A 27,656-nucleotide genomic window follows, 5' to 3' on the forward strand; every position below is an offset into this window, starting at 1 on the left:
ATACATCGATTACTTTTCTTTTTCTTTTTTCTTTTTTTCTTTTTCTACTCATTCCATTCTAAGCCGCGCGTGGGGGATCGTTTCATCCCTTCCTCGATATCCCTATCACTTTCTCTCTCTTCTCTCTAATCCCGAAACTAATCCTAACAACCGCCACGCGAGGCAGTATACCGGATAAAACGAAGAAGGTTCACCCGTCACGGACATATACCATTTACATCGTGGATCCCAAAATTCCTTTTGTTCTAAAGTCCTCTCTCCTCCCCAGCCCTCTCTACACCTCCCCGTACTCGTCATTTTTCATCTTCCAAAAACGATCGATCTCACGAATGTAAGCTCCTCGTCTCGCTTTATAACTTCCCACCCAAAGTTCTCTGTGTCACACACGACATCTTCCCTCTCTCTTTTTTTTTTTTCTTTTTCTTTGCAAAAGGATTTTCAATCCGTAAAACACATATTATAGAAACAACATGCAACATTTTATCCTACGCCGTGATAATACGATAATTGAGTCGCGTACGCGTTTTCTTTCGAATACGAGCAGCCGTTGTCAGCTGTCCCCTTCTTTTCGGTTTTTCGGTTTTTCCTAGATCTTCTGTTTCGTTTTTCTTCTATTTATTTTTTTTTTCTTTCTTTCTTTCTTCCCTCCCCCCGTCCCTCATATAACTTTCCATACTCTTCACCGAAAAACTAAAGCCCTGACGATTCGCGAATACGCGTGTGTCGCACGGAACACGGTGTGTCCTTTTAAATATGTGTGTTCGTGTGTTTATGCGTGTGCACGTGCATGCGTCGATGTAGAAACGCGCGTGTATCCGTGTATGAGCGTGTCCGTCTGTACGCGCGCGTGTATCTCTATAATATATACATGGATACAGTACTTTTTTTTTTTTCTTTCCCTTAAATTTACACCAGAATTGCACGATAAACGATCGACACGAAATCGAGTGACAGAGGGAAAAAATGAATTTCGAATATCGTTCGTCTTTCTTTAGATTCTTTTTCTTTTTTTCTTTTTCCTTTGTTTTTCTTCGCTCACGATCTCTCCCTTCTCAATATAACGAATTTCAATGAATCGCCAAAGGAAGGTTTCAATCTCCGCTCGACTTCGAGTCGATACGCTCGCTCGTTCACAGAAATTTTGCACTTCCGAAGAAGATATACGTCTGTCACGAACGCCAAACAGAAAACTATATCTACGTGTATTAATTTCTCTTCCATTTATACTCGTGACAATACGTGCTCGTCGAAACGGAGAAAACAATGGCCGACGCGGGAAATTCAAGAAATAAATTTGACGATCTCTCCGATCGAATAAACTCACGGGACACGGAACTCAACCTCGTCGAAAATCTTTATCTAAAGAAGAGAGAAAACGAATGAAAAGAAATAAAATAAAAAAAAAAAAAAAAGCAAATGTCGGTCAAAACACGAAGGTGAGAAAAGAGAAAAGAGAAAAGAAAGAAGAAAAAGAAAGCCGTGTCCACCTTCGATGTGCCGGATTCTTCCTAGATATATTTTAACATCTTTTTTTTTTCGCCACGAGATTATACGCGTCTATAATTTGCTTAATCTTCATCAAAATACCGACTAATTCTAAATCCATAATAATTCTACATTGATTATCTAGGTACATGTGCGCCGATTGTTCGGAATATTCCCGCGATCGACGTTCCGTCTGTCATTTACGTGTGTATATATGTACGTATGCGTGTGTGTGCGCTTGTGTGTGTGTTCCGGTGTATCGTTCCATTTCCCTATTTCACTCTGTGTATTCGTGTTTATATATATGTGTACGGGTAATCGTACGTATAATATCATTACGTACGCGTTCTAATGACCTCATTTATTTTTTGTACGTATGACGAAACAGATAAACCGTGAAGCTTAAGTCGATTCGTCATCACACCCCCTCGAACCATCCCATCCCTCTGACGTTCTATCACTTTTTCGACGCTCGATCTTATCGTCCTTTAATGCGACCGAATCGATTCCTAATAAACTTAACACTAAATTCATTACGTACCATTTAAAGGTACATTTGCATCTGCTTAGCAGGTAGCCAAAAACAATATATATTTATATATATATATATTTATATTTATATATATATATAATATTTATATTAAGTAAAAGATTCGTTTAACATGCCAAAATGTGACCGTAACTATTTACACGTGCGCGGTATGTGTGTCGTGTGTACGTGCGTATTCACCATCAATTTTATTTTTTTTTTTCTTCTTTCGTCATTCCATTAATAATTAAATGTGTAGGTATCTCTCTCTCTGTCTCTTTCCCCTCTCTCTCTCTCTCTCTCTCTCTCTCTCTCTCTCTCTCTCTCTGTCTCAGTTTTTTAAATCCCGTACCATCGCGTGTGTATGCGCGTATATAACGACACGTAACACAATTTTTAACTCCCCTTTCTGTCCCACCACACGGATCTATTCCCGATCCCTCCCCTTTTTTCCTCTATCGCCTAAAATCTAAGTCGTCTAATTTCGGAGACCATCATAATCATCACCCCATCATCCTCTTTCCCTCGGTCGAAACAATCAGTACAACCCTTCAAACAAATATTTCGGCGACTCGCGCCCTGATTTTTGCATCTTTTTTCTTGGCTTCTTTTTTTCTTTTTCTTTCTTTTTTGTCTCCCTTCCAGTTCATTTTCCTTTTCGTTTCTTCGATCGACCCACAACAGAGATTGGAAATTTATGCGCCCGAACACGCTTGCTTGCTTGCTTGCCGTACGTTTTTCTTTCTTCTTTTTTTTTTTTTTTTTTTTATTCTTTTTCTTTCTTTCTTTCTTTCTAACTGCACGAAAAAAGGGAAGATTAATCTTTTCCTTCCTTCTATTTTCTTTTTTTTTTTTTTTTGGATTTTCGATTTGTTTTCGGTTTCGCGTAGATAACATCGCATAAAAAAGATGACCAATTTTCAGACGTGCTTAATATACGATTACGCGGATAGTATAGTGTGTCGCATTCTTTTTTTTGATTTTTTTTTTGTTTTTATATACGGCGAATCATTCGATCGCGTGTCTATGGTTTTTTCTCTCTCGCGTTACTAACGTCGCTAAATCACGTGCACTTACTATACTCTCTCTCTCTCTCTCTCTCTCTGGTCCATTCAAAAATTTACATGCTCTCTTGCTCTTTCAAGCTTACACATATGCACACTCATAAAAACACACACACGCATTCACTCACACGCGCACTCGCCGTAAGCGTAGACGCATACATATATGGTCGCTCTCATTTTTTCTTTCTTTCTTTCTTCCTTACTATTGTTACATAGTTGTATTATACGCTTTGTAAAAAACGGGTCTATTATACGTAGAGATATATTATATATATATCACGTGCGCCGTGGATCTCGAAACCCTTCCAGCAATTTCGAATTTCGTTAATCGAAAAATATATATGTATATTTATATATATATATATATATGTATCTATGTATATGTATGTATATATTTAATTATGTACTCTCTCGCTCTCTTTCTCTTTCCTTGTCCTATCGATAGAAGCTTTAAGAGGATAAAAAATACTCGTAAAAATCGGTCCGCTTTGTACGCTTGACTAGTATTGTTCACTCGTAGAAAGAAATCAATGCTTTGCAATGTCGTAGATCGATTAAAAAGGACTCGTTTGAGGGGTAGGTGGAGAAAGTGCTGTACAAAAAACCGTAATATCACTATTACTATTATCGTTATTATCGGCGACAAGTCGCGAGAACGATTCGAAATTCGAGCCTGAGGAGCTTCGAGATCCGTGCTTTTGTATCACCCAGTATACAGGGCGCGCTGATTATAATATAGTAATATTTGTAATAGTAGTAGTAATAGTAATAATAGTAGTAGTAGTAGTAATAATAATAGTAGTAGTAATAGTAGTAGCAATAGTAGGTAACTGTACGGAATGTACAGAATTCTTCTTTTTTGTTTTGTTAATTATTGTAAATTGTGTTCCCTGTTACGTTTACGCGTAAAAATGTGCACACATTATAAAAACGATGAGGTAGTATTTTCATACTTTTGGCAAAAATTTGCGAGCGGCGACGTAGCTCGCTCACTTTTACGGACGATTGAAAACAATTATAAGAATAATAATTAATATTATATTAAATATTATCAGTAGTAATAGTAGAAAAAAGAAGAAAAAAAAACAAAGTGTCTGCATATATATATATATATGCATATATAATATGCTTTTTTGTATATCCTATTTCATGTACCTTCTTCCCTATGTTTCTCATTTTCTTTGTTCTGTTGTTTTAATGCTAAACAATTCTATATCGTCTATTGTCTCTCTGATAAACTTATGGTAGGCATATCGTTGTGAATATAAATCTTTATAATGCTCTTTCTCACTGTAACAAAAATAAGAAAGAATAAACGACATTTTCATCGAGTAAAAAAGAGAAAAATCTGTGTATAAAGTTTGTAAAATACTGCAACAAGTAATATCGTGATGCCATCCTGACTAGGAGTATCTAAATATTAATAGATAATATAAGCTATTGCATTGATCACAATCTATAAAACCGGGCTAAAGTGCAGTTTTTGTTTCTTTTTTTTTTTTTTCCTTCGCGAGACCTTATCATTAATCTAAGAGTATAAACGCGATCCAGTTTGGCTCATTTTCTGTTTACCGTATCTATTTCTCTCTATTATTCTCTAATATTCCCGATTAGCGGTTCTATTGCTTCGGACAAAAGTCCATTATTTAAACATTGTAAATAAATAACAAAGTGGTAGTGATTGTTTCGCACGGACGTGATCGGTCTTTCTAAGGAAGGAGAGAAGAAATCGGAATAAGGAAACAACGAACGTTTAACTATTTCTATGAGAAAATGGTGGTTTTCTTATCGGCGATATTCTTATTGGAAAAAGTGATGAATCGATTTTTTTTTTCCCGAGTAAAAACGTGCCCGTTGATTTTTTATGACGATTTTTGTACGAGAAAATTGCTTTATTTTCCTTACTCCGATCGAACCATTCCATAGAAAGAACGAAACTAAGTTCTCGTGCTTTCCGGTTTATATCGTACGACGGTTCGTCCTAGAATCGTAATAATCTCATAAACTTTTCGTATAAAACTGTCAGCTGTACAAAAATCGTGTTTTCAGTATTATTTCGTTATCCAGTTATACGCCACCACCTCTCCTCGCGATATATATCATAATCTCCACGGATAGTCGGATGTTTTAATAATGATAAAACGGTGATATAGTCATGGTGGTGGTCGATCGATAATGATGGTGATCATAATAATAATAATAATAATAATAATAATAATAATAATAATAATAATAATAATAATAATAATAATAATAATAATAATAATAGTAGTAATAGTAATAATAAAAATAATAACTAATAATAATAAAAATAATAATAATAATAATAGTAATAATAGAAATTAATAATGATAATAATAATAACTATACTCTATAATAATTAATAATTAATAATAATAATAATAATAATAATAGATAATAAAGTCTCGTATTCTGTAGCAAATAAAAAAAAAAAAGAAGAAGTAAAAGAGGGAAACGCGTGAAAACGAAATGCATCTCGTTCGAGTTGGGTTTCCAGCGTAAAAAGGTTTCTGCTATTTTAGTATTGTTTTGGCACTGCGCGCGTGAACGACTGAACGTAACTAGCGTATGACGTATGTATATTATTCTTTATATCACCCGTTTCTGTAAATATGCGTATGCGTGTACGGTTATCTCTGTAAATATCGATCCTAGGCTCGACTTTCTTCAACAGTAATATAGTACCAGAAATCTGCATTGAAAAAGTTAACAGTTTTATGGTAGTAGTGATAATAATAATAAAAATCGGTGATGAAGCGACTATCTCATCTTTCTCTTTGTAACACGTTTGAACTATCAAAAAAGTAGTAGCGACCGATGATCGTTTTTGGTCCTTCTCGATCATCCTTTCTTTCGGTATATACGTATATACTTATCGTTCGCGAATGACCGAAAAAAGGGACAACCACGGCTTTCTTCTACTATCTTTTTCTCCTTGTTTCTCTATTATCTGTACTCGGCAGCTTCAACTATGAAAACGTTTCGTCTAGTTCAACATATACCTATGTATGTATATTAATAAATGTATGTTTACCTGAGTTTGTGTTTTCAATCCTATGACTATTTCAGTTTTGCATTATCTTCGATATATTATTATACTATTAATTCGCGCGTTTATTTACTATTTTCATTCTTGTATTAACCACGTGTGTTGTTATTCTTCGTTTAACTATTTTTGCTCTTTGCTTACATCGTCTATTTCCTTTTATCGCTTAGCTTTCTCATTTAATAGTTATAGTTAATTAGTCCCTAGACGACCGTTGCACTTTCATTGACTAGTTTTGTGATTCGCTGGCGTTCCCTTTTCTAACTTTCCTCCTTGCTTGCTCGTGCATACAATCCTCGTTTCGTTCTACCTTACTCACGTTTTTTCATTCGTACACACACACGCATCCTCTTTCTCACACTCGCATTCTCTCTCTCTCTCTCTCTCTCTCTCTCTCTCTCTCTCTCTCTCTCTTTCTCTCTTTTTTCTAATAATCGTATTCTCATACGACGGCAGCTTTTTTCACTTCGAGTTCGCGACGTATATTTTTCGGAAAGATCCATCAAGAGGCACGGAAACCAAAAACGATTATGCTTTCTCAATAAATCTTTTTTCTTTTTACTTGCAAAAAGAAAGATCGCTTCAACGTTTAACGTAACGACTTGAAGAGAAACAAAAATAATATCTCTCTTTGTTTCTTCTCGAAAATAAAAAAAAAAAAAAAAAAAAATTCTTTCTTTCAGAAAGAAAGAACTCGCCGTGCGTCTTAGGAATCTTTCAGAAAACTGCGAGTCCTAAACCTGACCTTAAAGTTCCTTCGCTTCGGTCTTCGATGTTGTGGTAGTAGGACGATGATCCCAGGTAGATAACAACGACGACGACGACGATGACGTAACGGCCTTCGAACGATGTTTGGTCTCGTAAGACGCAGCCGTTGAGTTCTTTTTTTTTTGTAATCGTTATTAAATGGAAAATGTGAAAACAAAAGAAAAGAAAAAAAAAATAACCAAAGAAACGAAGCAAAAGAAAAAGATCGTAAATGTCGAAGACGTCCTTTTTCATCTTCGGAAATTGGCAACGTTTTTGAGAGATTGCCAGTTCGTTGAAAAAATTCATCCAACTTATTAATCCATGAGATTGATCGAAGCCAGATCCGTGGATACTCGTTCCTTCTCATCTTCTTCGGAAGGACGTTCCTCTCGGAAGCTGGACAGGTTTTTGTATAAACACCGTGGAACATCGTCTTACTAAGTTTACCGATCGAGGAATAGGGACGGTGTGTTCGAGTCGAACGTCGAAGGGTAAATGGAGAACTAAACGGCTCCCCAATCGTCTTTAGCTTCTTCGTGTAACGTGTAGCCGAAAAAAAAGTTTCGGTGGTTTCGACATTTCTTTCTTTTTCATTTCTTCCTCTTCGGCATTCTGGGTCACGGAATCACGAAGAAAACAATGACTACTATTACGACGACGACGACGACGACGACGACGACGACGACGACGACGACGACGACGACGAAGCCGACGACGACGACGTCGACGCCGACGACGATGACAACAACAATGATGACGGCGACGATGATAAGAAGGTCGAGGAGAACGTTGTTACTGCGGCACCGAATCGGAGGCCGAGTGATTCGTCTCTTGGAAAGCTTTTAAACTCAACTCGCCTTTGTGCTCTCGTGCTATGTGCCGTCGCACGGTGTTGTTTCTCGTGAATGTTCGCGAACAGTATGGGCAATGTACCCTGATGCCCTGATGACGCTGTCGTACATGGGCACGCAGATTCGTCTCATAGCCGTACAGTCTCTCGCAAAAGGGACACTTTAGTTTTTTACCTGTGGAAAAGAAAACAAAAAGGAAAAATATTTAAAAGTCGCATGCGTATGTATGATGTAATATTACTTTTATATATGTGTGTGTGTGTGTGTGTGTGTGCGTATACAGAAATGTATATAAATCGAAAAAACCCAGCGATACTCGATTTTGAATTTAACTCTTCGTACAATAAAGTTTAAATTAGATACAATCCACTTGAGAATTAATTGGATTGTGATTACTGTGATTCTCTGAAAGAAATTTGTAGGATTGAACTTAATTAAAAAGATCATGCTCCACGTGTTACGAGGATCGAGGCAAATCTTGGCGTAGAAAATGCAAGTTACGCAACCTTCCATCCTTTTACTTCGCGCCGGCTATATTTTAGTCCGATGGTCGCGCGCGCACGCTTTGCCATTAGTCCCTTCAATAAGAAGAAAACAAAGTCAACGACGACGAAGGAACGGTTCACGGTAGAGCATCGGGCCAATGCCTTCTAGAGATCGTCGGCGCGTGCAAGGCCATCCAATGAGCAACTAGCTTCCCCATATCGAGGACTATTAACTCGCATTCTTTTCGAACCTCGCCATTCACGAGAAAGAGATCACTGATCATCCTCCGTTCTTGCGTTCTTTCTTTTGTCGGAGAAACCGATCGTTAGAAATGAACGTTCCGCAAACCGACCGTGACTGTTTCTAACTCTTCCTGCTTCGTTCGAAATTCTTACTACACGTAAGAAAAAAGAAAGAAAAAGAAATCAAATACAAGCATAAAAAGGACAAACGCGAACCGATCAACCGCGATTCTAATTCGTCCTTTTTATAAGAATAAAACAAGAAGAATAATTTGTTGGAACGATTTGATTTTTGGACCGATTCAAGAAAAGCGTCGTTCGCGAGAAAATAAGCGAATAGATGATATCGGATTACCTACTGCGTCGAAGTGGATTATCTACTGTGTCGAAAGTAGTAACGTTACGTTATAGTCGGAAGAAAGAGCTGAAACGTAGAAAACAGAAGTAGGTATAGGGTTGGCTCGCACGCTAGAACGCTGTAAAACGTGGGCCCTCGAAAGTCGTTACGACCACCACATGCAACGCATAAATAATCGTGGGCGTGAGAGGCGTGTGCGTGTACGCGTTTATTATACGTCGTGCGAACACGGCAGGTTGCGCTCAAGACTATTATAGTACATCGCCGATAAGAAATAGTACGTTTCTCTCTCTCTCTCTCTCTTTCTTTCTCTCCTAAAAGAGGAGAGAGAGAGAGAGGCAAATGGTATATTCCTTCGAAATTTCTATTCGGTCGGATATCTCGATGCTATCAAACACGTAATGCAAATGGAGAATGGCAGCCAAAAATAGCTAAGAACCGTAGACGAAACGGTAACGCGTTCTCCGAACTTTTTTTATAAATAATAAACTGAAAATCAAATAATGAAATCGAATATTTTTGATCGACGAATTTGCCATAGATTGCACTCGTATTAATAATAAAATACTAAAACGTGCAGGTTGTCGCTCGATAAGAAACTGGATCGAAAAAGAAGAAAAATCAACGCATACGTGGTAACTGGTACGATGCGAGCGCGTGTACTTACACGCGGAACCACGCGTTCTCTGGCTTTTCGGCGGATAGCACCTAAAAATAGAAGCCGGGCATCCTAGAAAAAGTAAACGGGGCCGCGGTGGCGGGCCACGGTTTCGTGCAGCTGACTATGAAATTCACAAAGGATCCAACCGGGGGAACAAAGAGCGGGATCCGTGAAGACGAGCGCGTGAAACAGAGAAGAGAGAGAGAGAGAGAGAGAGAGAGAGAGAGAGAGAGAGAGAGAAAGAGTTGTGCCTGAGACAAAGGCACGAGAAAGAAAGAGATAGAGAATGTGTGCGTTCGTATGTGTTCGTATGTACGTTTTCACGAGATGAGAAAAAGAGAGACAGATATAGCGCTGCGGGGTAGATACGCCCCTGAGAAACATGCAGAAACGCGAAACGGTGCCGAAAGGCTCAGGAAACGAAAATGATCGCTTCCGAGAAAGGCTCCGCCATCTGCTCTGTCTAGAAATCGCTCGATTTCGAGACATTCGTCCATCGATCGTTATCGTAGCATCCTCATAATTTTATTTAATTTTTCCCAAATATAGAAAAACTTTGATCGAGGAATAATTATCGATTTGTAATTTCGAACCGAACGATTTTCCTCGAATTTCGTCGTTTTTCGTTCTTTCAAATTATTCGAACGATCTTATAAATTATACGAGACCGATCTATGGATCGGCGATAGGGGATACGATAAAAAGGAAAAAAAAAAAAAAAAGAAAGCGTTGAAAAACACATTCGCAATACTTGCTCTTCAGTTCTCTCTCAGCGGAATCGTGCGTGTTTGACCGAAGGGATCGAAGGAAAGCCCGAGAGTCTGGGTACGATGAAGTAGTCGTCGAGAGGGGAGAAAATGGAAAGGTTAAGTTACGAAACGCAGCAACTTCCAAGGTCTCTCCCACTCCAATTGGATTATAACTATGACGACGATCTGACCCTTTTTCCCTTTTCAAACTGAATAGATAGAATAACGTAAAGACGAAGCGCCGACGTGTAAAGAGAGATTCCACTACATTTTCACATTTTTACAAAGAGATAGAGAAGTATACAAGGGTATCTCAATTAACTCGTACAATTATCGTCGAAACTTAACGATATTCTATTCGAACGTCTTACAATGGAGCTCTTCGATTCTTATCCGAGCATCTTGGTAATACGGAGAGTACCAGAGCTATATTGTTATCAGTAACATGGATTTATTGTCCAACGTCAATCCGAAATAACCATCCAAAGGAAATAAATTTCCGACCTATTTTCTCAAAATGGTAGAAGCTAGTACAGTAGCCTAGATCAAACGCAGCGAGCGTGTTCTTCTCGAGGAAACGAAATATATAGAAGAAGAAGAAGGAGGAGGAGGAAGAAGAAGAGAAGGAGGAGGAGGAGATAAAGACGAAGGAGATAAAGAAGAAGAAGACGAAGAAGAGGAAAAAGAGCGAAGAGAAAGAGGGGACTCGCGAGTGGCTGATCGTGGATCGAGAGACCTTGACACATTTTGTTCGGTGGCGCCAAATTGGTCGTCGAGCAGGCGGCCTATCATAAGAAATAAGAAAAAGTCGAAAGGGAAGAGATGCGAGAGGTAGTTACTCGAAAGAAGAGTTAGCCGCGTTACTATGGATACCGTGGTAAATCTGTTCGATTTAAGAAACAGCCTCCCGTGATGCTCTTTTGATACGACTAAAGATTCAACACGATGTTTTGCACGTTATTTTTGGCTCTAACAATTTTCCACGAAAATTCCTCTTACTCATTGTACGAAGGATATACGAAATTACTTAGCGATACTTAGAGTTCCACTAATTCTTTAGACGGCCTATACGCGCTCGAAAACAACATTAATTAAAATTCACGAAATATTTTCTCGGTAGGACGTCAGGTACATGGAAAACAACGTAGTTAAGGGAGAATGAGAAGGAAAGAGGGAGAGATAGATGGATAGCGAGAGAGAGAGAGAGAGAGAGGAAAAAGAGGCAAAGGACGAGAGAGGAAAATCAATGTCAGGCAGGGTGTGCGTTGCAGCCCAAAATCAAGGGAGAGCCCTAGGCCCTCCCCCTCTTATTCCAAGTGTACTACGGAGTGAGAGGAGAAGAGCCCTGGTCGATTCGCGGCTGCAAGGGATGCCAACCCTCTTTCACCGAGCAAAGGAGGAGAGACCATCAGGGGAAACCATAACCTGCACAACGGTCCACTTTCGAAACTTCTCCACGATTCAAGATGTCCGTTGAGAATCCTTTCCGAAGCCGACGTAGATATACGTGAGATTACAACGAATTTCGCAATAGTGAATCTAATTGTCAGTGTTGCAACGATCAAGCAAATCGGTTTAACGAGTGACTCGTACGATAGTCGGCCCGACCGCAACATTCCATTTCCACTTTCAAAGAGAAATTTTCAGGCGGGCACAAATTTCGAGCTTTCCGTCGAACGTTCTAAGCGTTCCTCTAAACTATATCTTTCGTAATATCTAGTTCTCGTGAAATCCTTCAAAAAAAAAAAAAAAAAAAAAAAGAAAAAAGAAAGAAAAGAAAAGAAAAGAAAAGAAAAGAAAAGAAAAGAAAAGAAAAGAAAAGAAAGAAAAAGAAAAGAAAAGAAAAGAAAAGAATCAACTCGTTCTTTTGTTGGCATTGACGAAAAGGAGAAACGATTGGTCGTCTTTCTTATTTAAAATAATGCGAAAATCTGGTTACTCCGAAAGGAATATTTCGAAAGATCATTTTTCCTGAACGTTTATGAGCTCTTGTCTCTTTTCCAAGGATGGACCACCCCACGAGACGATGGTTTCCCGACAGGCTCTCGAAAATTTTCAAGCACGGGAGGAGCCACGAGAGATCGCCGAACGGCTCGTCGACGTATATTCGACTCTCAACATAGTGTCACGCACACGAGCGCATCTACGTAAGTAAGTACGTCCACGTACAATCACGCGATGTAGCGAACGCGCACGCACAAGGCACACGCACGCGCACGCACACACGTACACACTTACGTAAGCAAACGCGACGGTCGAAGCACGCAAACCTTGCGCGTCGTCGTCGTCCACGAAGAACTTTTGCCGGCACGTGCACCTACACCAATGCGTCGGCCGTTGCACGAACACAGTCGCACACGCATCCGTGCACGCACGCATTCGTTTATTGATTGGTGCGTGCTCTACCCACAGGAGCGTTTAAGCATTTTCGGGCACCCCGCGCCATCGACCAATCAACGAGAAACTTTCGTCCTTCGCGGACTGCACACGACGAATTCGTATTTTCGATATATCAACGACTATTTATCATACGCGTTTCTTTACGTTCCCAACGAAAAACAAAATGACTCTATTCGCACGTAGATACGGTCTCCTGATCTCGATGCATAAGTATTATGATCCGAATCGATTTTGCCTACGTCCAACGTCCAATGATTCTTCGCTGTATTAATAGAACCTATTCGATAGCAATAAATTGAAAAACATAAGAGACGGAGAGGGAGAGGGAGAGAGAGAGAGAGAGAGAGAGAAAGAGATAGAAAGAGAGATTGAATTATCTCTATTCTTGCAGTAAATTAGAAGAGCTTTCTCATCCCCACCGCATTTTAAAAACGTGTCTGTGCTTTATGCAGGTGGCGCTACCGTTCGAGAGCGTCCAGAAACTTCCGCAATGAGTAAGAGGGAAAGAGAAAGATAAAGAGAGATGGAAAGAGAGAAAAAAGATGAACACTTAGGTATAAATGTGTGAGAGTACGCCCACGATGCAGCATTTCGATAAGGGAGACATACTCCCGTGGTGGTTGCCGCGTTTCTCCTTTGTGCAGGAAAATACGAAAGTAGGAAGAGAAAGAGAGAGAGAGAATAGAAGGAGGGATAGAGATGGGTAGGACGATGGAAGTTCCGAAAGGGGTGGAAAGAGCAGGATGAGAGGCAGAGGAGGGGTTCCTGGATTTCCAGGGAAGATAGCGTTACGCATTGTGCGTGGGAGGGTAGCGCCGGGCTAACGCGCCTCTCCGTTGTTTTATTCCGACTTGTCGAGCCGAGGAGTATGGTAATAAAGCTCGGAGGGACCGACCATGTCCCTCTTCTCTCTCCCTCTTTCCCTCCAAAGCGTTTCCTTTCGTAAAAAAAAAAAAAAAAAAAAAGAAAAAAAAAAAAAAAGAAAAACACTCGTACGCTAGTGTCTCCACTTTTTCGTTCTGCCCGAATATTTTTGGCCTTACGACGTGCTATTCCAATCACGAATAGTCCAAATTTTCATGAAATAATCATCCAGCGCGAGAACACTTTGAGATTTTAATGCTAATAAATTATTATTCCAGCCAAGTACGCCGGAACACGGTATACAACGCATAGATTGGGATATCCGGCCGGCGTAAAGCGTATCTACTCGTGCGTAAGGTATGCTGCATTTTGTAGCGTTCAAAACAGAGGGAACATGCTCCGTTCGCATCGACGGATACGGGATGATATAGTGACCATGACATAGAACGCAATAGCGCGGCCGGTGCTTTTTAGTAGTGTCATTCTCAAATCGCATAACGCGCGTCCCAATTACATGCGATTACCAAGTCGGTAGCCTCAACGCCTCCGTTTCGTTGCTGCGCTTTGTATTAGCGTACCCGTACGAGCAGGATACATTCATTTATATACACGGAAACATATATTTGTGATTCTTACAAAAGAGACGCGATTAGGTGGTTCGACGATTTGGTCGTTGCGCGAAATAAAAGTTGTTAGGAAATGATCACGTGTATACGTACGTAGGTATATACGTGCATATATACGTATTTATAGATACTGTAAAAGAACAGACGGAAAAGAGCTCTAGCGAAAAATGAACGTCGCTCCGTGCTAATACGTATGCCTCGTTTATCAGTTTTTCGTCGCATGAGTTGGCCCTCTGACGGTGTTATCATAAATTATTTCGTGACCCGAATTCGGTATTGCATGAGCAGCCTAGACTCTATCGTATCCGGCCACCATCACTGTCACAAACTCCACCTCCTCTTCTAACGGTTAACGACGACAACGACAACGACACAACGTCGACAACGACGTCGTCGTCGTCGTCGTCGTCGTCGTCGTCGTCGTCGTCGACCGTTTCGAACGTGTATATATATCCATGTACGTTTGTGTGTTCGTGTGTATATGCGCGCGTCCGTGTCGTCGACCACAAACGCGCAGCCACGCACGCAACGAGCTACGGAGCGGCGCCGTTTGTGCTCGCGAACAAAAACGTAAAGCGCGAGTATTGCGTTCGAAATAGATTTCTATAGGCTGATTCAAAAATAAATATTTATATTACCTTTTGCGAGATTAGAATGAACAATTTATCTCCAACGAGACTTATCGACGTTATCATTCGATATCACACTTGATAAAAAGAGGAAAAAAGAGACAACATTTTTCGAGCGTTCTTGAAATCGAGTAAAGCTTTTATTTTCACTGAAAGAAATCGTGAGATCTAATATGAATCGGTCTGTACGAACGAAGCGAGGAATTATTTCCTATCACGAACCGGCCAGATGATTGTCACCTACCATTCTGTCTCTCTCTCTCTCTCTCTCTCTTGTATCATTCGCGCTTTCAATTCGTTTCTCCTCCTCCTCCTCCACCTCCTCTTTCCTCTTTGATATTCGTGTATTACCGCTGCGAACGTTATACGCGTGCAGTCGTAACAAACCTTTGTGCTTCGCGTAATATCGCAAGAGTTCTCTTTTCGAAACTGTCGTATTCCTTTTTATTTTATTTTTTTCTTGACTTTTTTATTTTGTCCATTTTACACAAAATTTCGTGTTACTTTTATGATGAACGAAATTGTCCAAGTTTTCAGGCACCGAAATTTATTGTAATTTCTTCAAATTATCAAGTATCACGGTTGGTCGAGTTTAATGCGTAGGCGCGTGCAGAGAGAGATAGAGAGAGAGAGAGAGAGAGAGAGAGAGAGAGAGAGAGAGAGAGAGAGAGAGAGAGAAAGAGAGAGAGAGAAAGTGCCGACAAGGAGAGAAAACGACACGATAGGCATCCCCGGGGTTCGTATTGATCGGTCAGAGGGTAGCAGTATGCGGTAGGATCGCAGTAACCCGAATTAGAGACTCTCCTCTCTCCGGTAGTCGCCCACGGAATCGTTTGGTTTTCCTCCGGAATTTTTTGTAAGCATTACCTCTCTATTTCTCTCTCTCTTTCTTTCTCAAAGCGTTGCGGCTGTGGTGAACGCGCAAGATCCGCACGTTTTATCGTTAATTAGAGGACGACCGCACGATTATGTACAATTACACTTCTCTCTTTAGTTACGATATCACGTTTAAATCGACGTGAAATCGAAGCCCTTTTTAAATCGCTTCGTTCAACGCAATCACCATTGAAGAACAAGATAGAATCATTCTTTTTTCTTTTTCTTTTTCTTTTTTTTTTATGACGAATTAATCAAAGTAATGAAATTAATTGCAACAGTCATTTAATATGAGAAAAAAAGAGAGAAAGAAAAGCTCGTTACTTCGTACGATCCGTGATTTCCATTTACGCTCTTTATATTCGGAAATTCGGTTTTTCGTTATAGGGTAACATAAATTGCGTGCGTACGATTTGCAGTAATACACGCTCTTGACGTTCACAAAATTCTTTCTAATATTTCCAAATACCCGTATGACTGTATCTGACCATGACACACATCGATGGAAGACATCGAGAGTCTTTCGCATCCTTTCTGAAAAATATCCAACGATTTATTATCAGCTTCATCGACGGACCCTTTTGTCTTCACCTCTCCTCTTTCTTTCTTTCTCTTTTTTCTTTTTTATTATCTTTTTTTTTTCCTTGTTCTCTCAAAGGGAAAACGATATTTATTCGTCGCCAATAGCACGTATTTCTTGCTCGCTCGCTCGTAGCACAAAGTAGATAATAACGAGTCCGGCACCGGCATCGTGCTGTCTCGCTCACCAGTTCCGCGATCTAATTTCTAACAATTCCATTCTATTTCGGTCTGTCAACGTGTCTATTTTACGAGCACTATTATTTAAAAATAGATCACGCGTACAGAAACGTTTCCTATGAAATAGAACATATATATTATCATAATCCGAAAGAATTAGCACGTCGTTCGTCGCCCGTGTAAAACGATAGATATTGGTTAAAAGCAAGATCCATCATCGAACGATTTTCTTTTTCTTTCGCGACGTGAAAAAAGAGATTCTGAAGTCGGAGTATAGACGAAGGACGTTCGAGATACGACGAAAACGGTTTGGAAAAGGAAAGTTCTTAGGTAGAATAGAGAGACGGGGACAGGGAATACACGAAGTTGCAGAATCTAAGCAGCAAAAGACCTTTACTCGCGCGCTTACGTGTTGCATTGTGCAATGATTTTCGACTGGTAGAAGGTTAAGCCAACGAGGTGTGGGACGAAAAAGTTGGCGAGGACTTAGCCAACATAGAGACACGAAAGAACTCTAATTGATTCTAAGAACCTCGAGTGTGTTCCTTCTCCTTCTCTATCTCCCTATCTCTATCCAACGCGTATAGACGCAAACACGCACTCGTTCGACATAGAGAAACACGCGTTGTACCGCTTAAACGATTCCTAATAAGATAATTCGTGCGGGCAGAAATACGAAGGAAAAAGTTCGTGATCGTGGACGGCGAAATATTTTGGAACGGGAAAAAAAAAGAAAAAAAAAAAAAGAAAAGAAAAGAATACAAAACGAAAAACGATTCTGATTCCCCGATCGATCACGTAACGATATAACATACGTACGTAGGGATTCGCGTTTTCACAACGAGAATTGATTTTGAAAAATTCAACGATTATCTTCGTACGAAAAATACTGTATTCCACGTTAAAGAAACACTTGCAATCGCTTCTTTGCAATTAACTCGAAGGAATAAAGTATGAGATAGCTGTTTTTATAGAACGATTACAACGTGTACTATTATAGAACGTCGTCGCGATTGGAAGAAAGAAAGAAGAACAGAAAAGTTTCTGAATGCTCGATAACGGTCGTCGATGAATCGAGAATATCGATAGACGGTAAACTTTTTGTTCGTACAGGTAAAATCTCGAGAGAAAAAGACTACAGTGAATTAATAGTACGAAAGGAAGAATTAATTTTTAATCGAGCAACCATATGCAAGCGTACTTCTCCAACTCGGAAGTTTCCAATGTGTATAGTCGTCGCATACGCTTCATTGAAACTTTTACGAGGCACGTGCGCGAGATAGGAGAGAAGGGTTGAACGTTATAGTAGAAGAAGGTTTGAGAAAGTAAAGGTAGGGGATAGAAGGAAAAAAAGGAAAAAAAAGAAAGAAAGAAACGGAAGGTCGCTCGAGCCGGTGCACCTGCCTGCACGTGCCGAGTGCAACTGCACTTTCTCTCTCTCTCTCTCTCTTCTTCAATAATTCAAACTCGCTACGGGACGTGCATGCGTGCGTGCCTTTTAAAGGGGAATAGCATTCATCCCCTTTCATTGCACCCTCGATGTTCAAAGAAATTCTAAGGTAATAACGTCTATTTCCTGTTTCGATCTATCGTTTTTAATCTATGAAATCTATTGTCTCGTATTTTTCTTCTCGTCCGATTATATTCTACCTGGTAATTTCGTGTCTCCATTCATAGACGTTTAAAGCAGTAATATGATTAACGAGATCTCAACGTTAGACGATTTCTTTCTTGGACGTTAGAGAACGGCCAGGAGAAAGTTTCAGACATCGTAGTTGGCAGCAAAGAAGAAGAAAAATGGTACGAGATCGTCCAACCGTAGGATACTTTCGAGTTATTTCCTGTGGTTTTCTACCACTGGATCTAACGAGTTACAGCCTAGCCGCGTAACTTTCATATCTCCGTCACACTATAAATTATATCTCGATGGACCCGCCGCAAAGCCGCAAAAATGAAAGTTATCTTCAAGTCTGACGAAAGTTATATTTAAGTTGGAAGCACCCTTCTTTCCCTTTCGCCATTTTTTCTCTAGGATATCTTTAATTAATTTTTTTTTATTTATTTTTTTTTTCTATATTTTTGTTTCTCCTTATTATCATTATTGAGGTGAAGTACGAACGATATTAAATAGAAATTATCCAAAGAATTCGTTCTATTCAACGACGAGCTCTCGAAAATTCTTTCGTAATTCGAAGATGTGAGAACGTTCACCTTTCGAGGCAACGAGAGACGATTAAAGGACACCTTTTTCTTCTCTTTCCTCATCATCGTCTCCTCCTCCTCCTTCTTCTTTTTCTTCTTCTAACGATCGAGCCTGAACGCCCTGACAGGGAAAAAAAAGCAATTTTAAGACCGCACGAAGGTGAGATTTTAACGCCAGTATAACTGTACGTATCTCATAGAACTGCTAAGAGAGAATACATAGGAAGTGATTTTTCTTTCTCGCGTTTCTCTATCTTCCTCCTTCTAGCGAGTTTTGACACTTACAACGTTAAATACCGTTCCCTAGTTCTTCGAATCTTTCCATACATCTCGTACAGTTATGTACATAGATTTCACAGGCAAATGCGAACGTTTTATAACGTTTTCTAACGCATAGAAATTAACCGGGGGAAAAAAAGAACAAAGAAGAAGGAAAGAGTCGTCGTCGAGAAAAGTTACGAGTTGAAAGAAGTTATGACGTTAATGTACACTCGGATAAAAATCCAAACTTGTAGAATCTGATCTAAACTTTTAATGAAAAGAAACAAAATAAGACGAGAGAGAGAGAGAGAGAGAGAGAGAGAGAGAGAGAGATATCCTCTCGATCGCGATAGAGTCGAGGTCACGACTGAATTACGTTTTCGCAGTCATTAAAAAGGAAAATTTAAGGACGGCGTGTCGGTCAAAATTGTTTTTTAATGCCGACATGGCGTGCATCGAGAGCGACTAAGAAGCAAAGGCCGATTCGAGATATGCATCTTGGCACGAAATTGAGTCGAGCGATCAAAGATTTAATCGGCGTTATGGTCTCTCTATCTCTCATTTATCATCTGGTGCGAGCTAATATTAGGAGATGGTGTAACGATAAGGAAGTTTCTATCTCTTATTTTTCGTGGATGCTCGTTCTTCTCCTTTTTTCTCTCTCTCTCTCTCTCTCTCATCTAACGATCCATCGAAGAAGATCGTTGGAACGAAACCGCGAAAAATAATGGCGACTTCACGGCTTTAGGTTTTACCAAGCAGCGTCGTAAACGTCACGCCCGGTGATCTGCTCGTCGAAGCAAAAGATGTTCCCAGTGGCTGCACCGTGGCTCGCCTGCATCCTCTTTGTAGACTTTGTTCAAACCGTGAAGGCGAGGAAGGAGAGAGAGAGAGAGAGAGAGAGAGAGAGAGAGAGAGAGAGAGGGAGGGAGGGAGAGGGAAAGAGAGAGAGAGAGAGAGAGAGAGAGAGAGAGACACCAACGAGCGGCGATGAGTCCTCGTGCTCTAAGGCACAACCGTCCCAGATGGGCGTTAGACAGATACACACGTACACGTGCACGTACACGTAGTAGACACGTACGATGATGACGAAGAAAAAGACAGGGATTTACGCACACAGAAACGCTCTCGTAAATCGGTCCTACCCACGGGCTGCTCCGTTGCTCTCTTTCTGCACGTTAGAGCGTCGCCGAAGCGGAGACTGTGACGTAGACACGTGGCAGGAAAAAAAGGACTGCCTTGCCACGAAAATATATATACCACGATGCACACGCCGGCGACTTCGAAATTCGTCGGCACCTTTCTCTTTCTCTCTCGTTCAAGCTCCTGCTCTTTTTTGCTCTCTAGTCGCTTCTTTGTGACACCTCGAGCAGCAACTTAACGCGACTAGCCAGCCGCTAACCTCTCCTAGTTCTCCCGATGCGCCTCGTCGTGGTTAATACGAATCACGACTTTGAAAATCGTCGAACCTTGTAATGCGGAAGTTTCGAAAGTTCACTCAAGACTGCTTTTTATAATGTTGATATCGTCGTGTTATTCGATTATCGAAGCGCAAACGTTTCGAAAGAAAAGTTACGATAATGATCCGTAAACGTTGAATGTTAACGCCAAAATTTAATGTCGTCTTCGTCGTCGTCGTCGTCGTCATCGTCGTCGTCGTCGCCACATAAGATCGCACCCCGTTGATTAATTTCCAAATTGAAGATGTTATAACGCAAGATATGTTATAACGCAAGACGCAGCACCACGATCGTCAAAAGAATTTCATTTCGTTTTCACGATGACAAAGCAAAGTGCTCCTTCGCAGCGGCATCTCGGCAGCATCTCGAGGCATTCTTCCTGTTCACGATTGGAAGAACTCGGCTCGGAAGAGCCTTGAAAGTGAATGAGAAGGGACGGAAAGGGTTCGTGAGAGAATGGGGAGATATTACGGAGGGCTCCAGTTGCAACATCGACCAGAGTTCCACGTGCAGCCTACGTGTGCGATGATGCAACGAGTCGAGTAAAGGTCTAATCAATCGAAAAATTATTATTATTATTATATTTTGCACGAACGACGCTCGTCGTTCGATTCTTTGGAACAGCTAATCGTCGTTGAACGAGTCGTCGACTATCGCCAGGTAAAATAACGAAAAAGAAAGAAACGAATCGTACTTACCCTCGGGGGTCGATACGGTACCAGCCTTGTTCATCTTCGTATTCCACATGGCAGGAGTAGTCGGAGCGGGACTGAGATCTGGAGTCGGTGGATGTGCCGGTGGTATCGATACCATCGCGGAACCCATTTGCGCGCCGCGTTGTAAATGTTCCGAATTTGAGCAGTAACCCTCGAACCCCCTACCCCCGGAATATACCTCGCTCGACAATCTCTCTGCCAATTTCTCTGCTCGCTCTCGATCCGTCAATAACATACGTTCGTGATTTATCCGTAGATCTGCCAAACAAATACGAAGATATTCGCGATATTAAAAAGTCCGCTCGTCTCGAGAGAATTTAACGAAAGAGCTCGTCTCGTTCGTTAAAATTATTCGAAAGTCTTACTCGAGCGTGATTTTATATGGATTTCAACAAACCTTCCGCGACGCTTTCCTTGTTATCACAGTTATTCCGTTCCTCCGACCGCGCTTGTTCCAATTCCTGCTCGAGATCCGTTGGCGTGTGAGGCGCGGTATGCGAGTGGGCCGGTGTTTCCGAGGGATGGGCAAAGGGCTGATAAAAGTGGTTTTCCAAAAGAAGAGGGTGCGGCGCTGAGGCTGGTCGGAACGCTGCACCGTCGCGCAACACGCTCGCCCTGCCTAACGTGTCGATGTCGCTCGGCGATCTGCAAGATCAGACGAACACTAAAATTGTTTATTAGAAGTACCGGAGCAACAACGAAACTACAAGGGGAATAAACAACACGTGTCTCCTTCTTGTAACGAACAAAATAAATGACGCAATCGATTATCAATGAGATTACGAAACCGAGCGAAAGTCCTCGGAGAATCGGCTGTTAGATAAGCCAAAGCGTCGTGCGTGCACGACCCACGCGCATACGGCTACGTAGAGACACGACGAACACGCACAGCTTGCATAATTTCGAAAGAGCTTTAAATCTCGCGTCGACCGAACGGGAGCTCTCTTCTCGTCGAGTCGATGCATTTAATCGAGATAATAGTCTCGCGAAAGGTCACACCGGAGGAAACGTACGAAAATAGTACCGAAAATAACGTCGTAGTTTTTCGAACGAAGACGAAAGGGCCTTGTACACTTACCTCATTAACCTCTTTGGGGGACTTTCGAAATAGTGAGAGTACATGTTGGGTACGGTGTATGCAGGTGCCGGGGACGGCGCAGGCGTAGGGGTTGCGTCTCTGCATCTTTTTATACTGTTCCTCAGCATCGTAGCTTCACCGGCCTCGCTGAGATCGGTGATATCACCGGCTCCGCTATCTCCAGCAGCGCTCGTAGTAGATACGGTACCAGCGGCGATGCTACCGCCGACTCCAACGCTGCTGCTACCACCGATACTTCCTGGTGCACCGACTTCGCCGACTCCGTTGCCTCCGCCTCCTCCGCCACCCTCTCCGCCGGTGTCCGTCGACGAATTATTGCTCTCAGCCGCGTGTCTCTGCGCCACTGCTAGTTTCTCGTGCTCGATCGACAGACCTTTTACCTGGCGTTCCGACAATTGTTTCTTTTTTATCATCTTTAATTTTACGATTCCACTTTTTCTAAGCATATAAACTCGCGTCTGATTCGTACTCTTTAAATCGTTTCTTCGGGTAATCTATCGTTAATTAAATAAACGATAAGATACGGATAAAAAGAGAGAGAGAGAGAGAGAGAGAGAGAGAGAAGGGTAAGAAAAAAACGTCGACATACTTGAAGGCATTCCGCTGCCTTGAGGAAAGAGCTCAGAGATTCCTGAGACACGTGTACTTCTCCGCGGTACATAAATTCGAGAAGCGACGCCATATTGTGAGCGCTCGTCCCGTCGAGAATAACGATCAGTCCTGCGGGAGAAGGCGGCATTCCTTCGAAGAGCTCCTGAAAATGTTTGCTGCATGCTGCGAGGATCAATCTGTGAGCTTTGAACGTTACTCCTGAAATCACAAATCAATCGTATCGTTACAAGTATGATCGTATGTCCGACGAACCATTCAATTTCGATATTAATCGATCATGATTAATAAGTATTGGAAATAAATAGTTTTAACGAGAAACGAGAGCGAGTTTATGCGTTTGAAAGGAGAATATGTCTCTTTCTTCGAAGGAGCCATTTACACATCCGGCAAATTCAAGGGAGCGTAAAACGCTATGAATACGTAATCGCAAGAAAAGCATGCATTAGATGTAGAAGACGCACGCTTTCTTCTACTTAAACGAGAACCCCTTTTTTTCTCTCTCACGGGTTTTCATCATTCGAAGGGACCACCGAAAAACGACCGCGGGAATTTAGCGTGCAAAGGAAGTGCTGGTGACCGAAGAACCCCTTTTTTTACTCTCGCTCTCTTTCTCCCTCCCTTGTACGTACAGGCCGACATCTTCCTCGTTTAGGAAGACTGAGAGAGAGAGAGAGAGAGGGAGGGAGGAGGAGGGAGAGAGAAAGAATATAAAGAAAAGCCTCGGCAGCTTGACGTCGATGCCCTTTCTTGCAGCTTGCTGGATATGTAGGCCATCTTCGGACACAATCTTCCGTAATCTATACTTTTTTCTTTCTCCCTCCCTCTCTCTCTCTCTCTCTCTCTCTCTCTCTGTCACTTACTCTCTAGTGTGTATAATACGCGCAGGTGCGTAACGCGATACTGATTGCGTTACACGATTCGGAGTAGTGTCCAATGTGCACGTGATCGACCTTCAACCTTGCCAGAAAATCAATGAATAAGAATTGAAGCTAAAAATCAAATTAATTCGTTCGAAAATCCTTAGGTATGATGAATATGATTTAATAAAATTATACATATGTGTATATACATATATACACATATCGTAATACTATTATCATGGATACGTTTTCAAAATAGAGATGTTAAAAGATGTTAACTCGAAGGATCGTACAGGTCGAAAAAATTGACGATATAAATTCTCGGATTGCGATATGTCCGTGATGATTTGCAATTGAAATAACCAGAGGAGAGTAAGACTCGTGCATTAAAAGAGACGTAGACCGATTATAAACGACGATATAAAACGTATAAGGAAATCGAGTGTGAAAAGAGACGGGAGACGAAGATGAGAGAAGGACCGAGAGAGAGAGAGAGAGAGAAAGAGAGAAAGGTGAACGAGGGGCTCGACCAGGTGGCGCAAACCACCTGTCCTTTCGACGCGAGCAACCTGGTCTTGAAGTGTATCGAATTCTCAGCGCGTTCTCCCGAACGACGAATTAAATTTCAAACTCGATTTCCCGCCACGTTAAATCGAATATCGATATCCGGATTATCCTAGTCACGCCCGGTTAGTCGTTCGTAATTTATCTTCGATATATTTTTCATAAAACGAGATGAAACGAAAAAAAAAGAAAGAGAAAAAAAAAAAGAGAAATATAGGGAAATATTTTATCGTCAGTTACATACGACGTATCTCGAATCATATTTTTTTTCCTTTCATAGAAAGAAAGAAAGAGAGGCTCGAAAGCTCGTAACACATCTATCGCAATATTTGTAAGCTGCCTAATATAGAATCGAGGAAATATCGTTGTACAAATGTGTTAGTGCTATACACTTTAAACATTCTAAACGCGGTTGTGCAGGGGCCAACGACCGAGTCACGCGCGCGCGTGTAGGCGGCTTTTGCACGCTAAGTTCCCGGTCCTCTTTCTTTCTCTCTCTCTCTCTCTTTCTCTCTATCTATCTATCTCTATCTCTATCTTTATCTCTATCCTTCTTTTTCTCTCCAACCAGTCATAACTAGGCGAGCCCGGAAATACATAGATGATCTTTTCGTATTTCTGATCCTGGCTTCGCTAAAAAAATTTCGAGTCGTACACATCCACTTCTTCTTTCTTCGCTCTATATTGCAATTTGTTTCCTTTTCAATACTCTCTTCGTTTATCGAGAAAGTGCGAAATTACGGTCAAGACGTTTTTTCAAATCAACAAAATGATATATATATATATATTATTGACGCGCTGCATACGCTTATAAAACCTGATAATTCTTGCTTCGATAAGAGAGAAATTTATTCCTTTAGAAAATATTTATTAAAAAATGCTAACATCTCTTACGCACTCTTCTTGCTCAAACGTTTTGTTTATCCATAAGTATGCAAGATACACGCGCGCGGCAAACCGTTGTAAAAAAACTCGTCGAAAGAATTATGTAAGCTATGAAAGAGAGAGAGAAAGAGAGAGACTTCGGAACGTGTTTATAACATGCGACCGCACCGTCATCGAGTCATCGAACGAGGAGAGCCAGCGGAGTACGAGTAAGTTTTACGTTGAATGAACGGAGCAGTGGCTCGCGATAAGAAGCGCGACGTTTTCAAATGTGTTTGTGTGTATTACCATGTTTATTGATATTCGAAGGTTATCTTCTCCGTTTGCGCTCTCGATCGTATTATATTCGCTTTACTATTCCGTATGAACTATTTCGTGCGAATGTGTGTACGCGTATGTTCTATAAATAAATTGTTGAAAGAAAATCTTGAGAAATCTTTTGATACCTATAACACCATTATGTCCAATCGAACGAGACGAGATCTAGGAAAATATTTATCTCGACTGTTAATCTTACCCGGTGATTTTTCTTCTTTGCTTTTTTCTTCTTCTTCTTCTTTTTCTTTTTAATAAAACCTTCCGGGAATAAGGGGTCAAGATACTCGACGATCCTTTGGCACGGTCGAAAGAAAAATTTGCAAATAAAGAACGCGGAATTGAGCAACGGTGCAATGCACTCCTCTAGGCCGGTCTATTCGTATTCCAAGGCCAGCCAGTAAAAAAGCACGATCTCCTACTACCGAAAAACTATTCGCTATATGTCCTAGAGTACCTACGATTCTAGAAAGCTACGATCGTTATATCGACTTGATTAACAATAACGACGATAATAATCAAAAATGTCATTGTTTTATCTTGCGAGTATTTCAACCGTTTCCCAATTGTTAACAAAAGTCAAACGTTGATAATGATAATGGCGTAAAAAAAAAAAAAAGAAAAAAGAAAAAAAGAAAGAAAAGAAAAGAACGCGGGAAAGAATCGCCGAAAGTTTGTTTTCTACATATTCCCAATTATCGATCAAAGTCGAATTAGAGAAATCGACGAATTTAGGACGAGCAGATTTACACGTGCACGTGTATTACATAGATATACAACTATGTACATCCCGAGGCTTTGCAAAAAGATAAGGCCGAGCGATCCGATTGGTAGATGAATTTTAGTTGGGAGAAAAAAAAACGACGGTCAATGCCCCGACAAGGTCGACATCGATGCAAGAGAACGCGAACGAGTAGTTCCTTCTCCTCTTTGCACTACCCTCTCCTTTCTATCTCTATCCCTATCCTTTTCTTTTTATCGCGCACACGTACTTTGTAACACACATATGCAACGAATACTCGTAGAAATAGTAGAAAAACATTTTAGGGCCAATCACCGACTCCTTTCCTTTGGTACCGGCCAATGGCCGCGTGGGACCAAGGTCGTTTTCTTCTCATATACTATCCTTCTTTTTTCTCCCTCTCTGTCCCTCTGGCCTCCCCCTCTCTTTTTCTCTTCTTCTTTCTCTCTCGCTTTCTCGCTCGCACGTTCACTCACCCACTCTCGTAAAGAAGAGATCTACTGTGTATAGACGATATGTGTGCAAGCGTGAGGGCTGAAGACGAAAAAGGAAGGGCATAGAAGAAGAAGAAGAAGAAGAAAAAGAAGAAGGGAGGAAGAGACACGACACGCGTGCGTGCGTGCGTGCGTGCGTGCGTGCGTTTCTAACGCAGAGCATCGACACGTGGGACGAAGGGAAGACGATGGCCGTGAGCTTCGAGGCCCTCTCGCACATGTACATACGCGTACACGTACACACGCGCGCACTCACGTCACCTACGCCTACATATGTCAAATCGCAAACGATCTCGCGCCTTTTAGATATATGTATATGTACACGAAACAGCCTTTCGAACGATCTCGTAATTATCGATCATCGAAACTATGGATAAATCGATAGCGGATCTCTACTCGTGGATATGTCGATAGCGAGCTGATAGAAAAAACAATGCGCAATAGCTCTCGATGATTTGGCTTCAATGAAAAACGAAAATAAAAAAGGAATAATAATAATAAAAAAAACAAAGAAGAGATCGATTGTTTGTAATCGTCGAGTAGAATCGTAGAACTTAATAAGATCATGTCGATTTTATTAATGATAGGATTATAACTAAAAAAAAAAAAAAAAAAAAGAAAAAAAAAGAAAAGAAAAAGATATAAAAAGAATGAATACCTAGATACGATCTTTTTTATCGTATTTCAGAAAAATACTTCTATATCTCTTAATTAGCCAAGCTAATTTCTAATGGCAAACTATCAAAAGTTCTTTGTCGATAAATAATCAGCATGCTCTACTAACTCGAGAAGCTATACGAAAAAGAACATAGAGAAATGCATGCGCGAGAGCGCGTATACGCATGCGAACGTGGTTACGTAATTGTCATTGACCTAATTTCAAAAACGTCGATTAAACATGCGTTTCACAGAAATTTATCGTAAGTTATCCCATCGTTCTTCCTCGCTCGTTTATTACTTATGAACGTTGCTCGTTGTTCTAAGAAATAAGGAAAGAAAAAACTCTCTCTCTCTCTCTCTCTCTCTCTCTCTCTCTCTCTCTCTCTCTCT

General features: G+C 40.9%; 1 protein-coding gene and 1 long non-coding RNA gene across 8 annotated transcripts in view; both read right to left on the reverse strand.

The window, feature by feature from the left end:
• Positions 1-6,517: 6,517 nt before the first annotated feature.
• Positions 6,518-27,656, reverse strand: part of LOC122630490 (zinc finger protein chinmo) — a 41,553-nt gene continuing 20,414 nt past the window's right edge. For 6 of the 7 annotated variants that reach the window (XM_043815031.1, XM_043815028.1, XM_043815032.1 and 3 more), the window contains 5 exons: positions 22,724-22,944; positions 22,114-22,514; positions 21,433-21,680; positions 21,018-21,293; positions 6,518-7,920 (listed from right to left, as the gene is read on the reverse strand). In XM_043815031.1, coding sequence (XP_043670966.1) covers positions 7,688-7,920; positions 21,018-21,293; positions 21,433-21,680; positions 22,114-22,514; positions 22,724-22,944 — 1,379 coding nt within the window. In that variant the 3' untranslated portion in view covers positions 6,518-7,687. Of the gene's footprint in view, positions 7,921-20,586; positions 20,870-21,017; positions 21,294-21,432; positions 21,681-22,113; positions 22,515-22,723; positions 22,945-27,656 lie in introns of those variants that run through there. The other variant, XM_043815029.1, reaches the window with a different exon arrangement.
• Positions 18,086-20,497, reverse strand: LOC122630502. The gene is made up of 2 exons (XR_006327497.1): positions 19,976-20,497; positions 18,086-18,710 (listed from the first exon to the last, which is right to left on the reverse strand). It is a non-coding gene; the product is annotated as an uncharacterized LOC122630502 (long non-coding RNA).

Source organism: Vespula pensylvanica, chromosome 7 (genome assembly GCF_014466175.1).
Source record: "Vespula pensylvanica isolate Volc-1 chromosome 7, ASM1446617v1, whole genome shotgun sequence".
Taxonomy (NCBI): Eukaryota; Metazoa; Arthropoda; class Insecta; order Hymenoptera; family Vespidae; genus Vespula; species Vespula pensylvanica.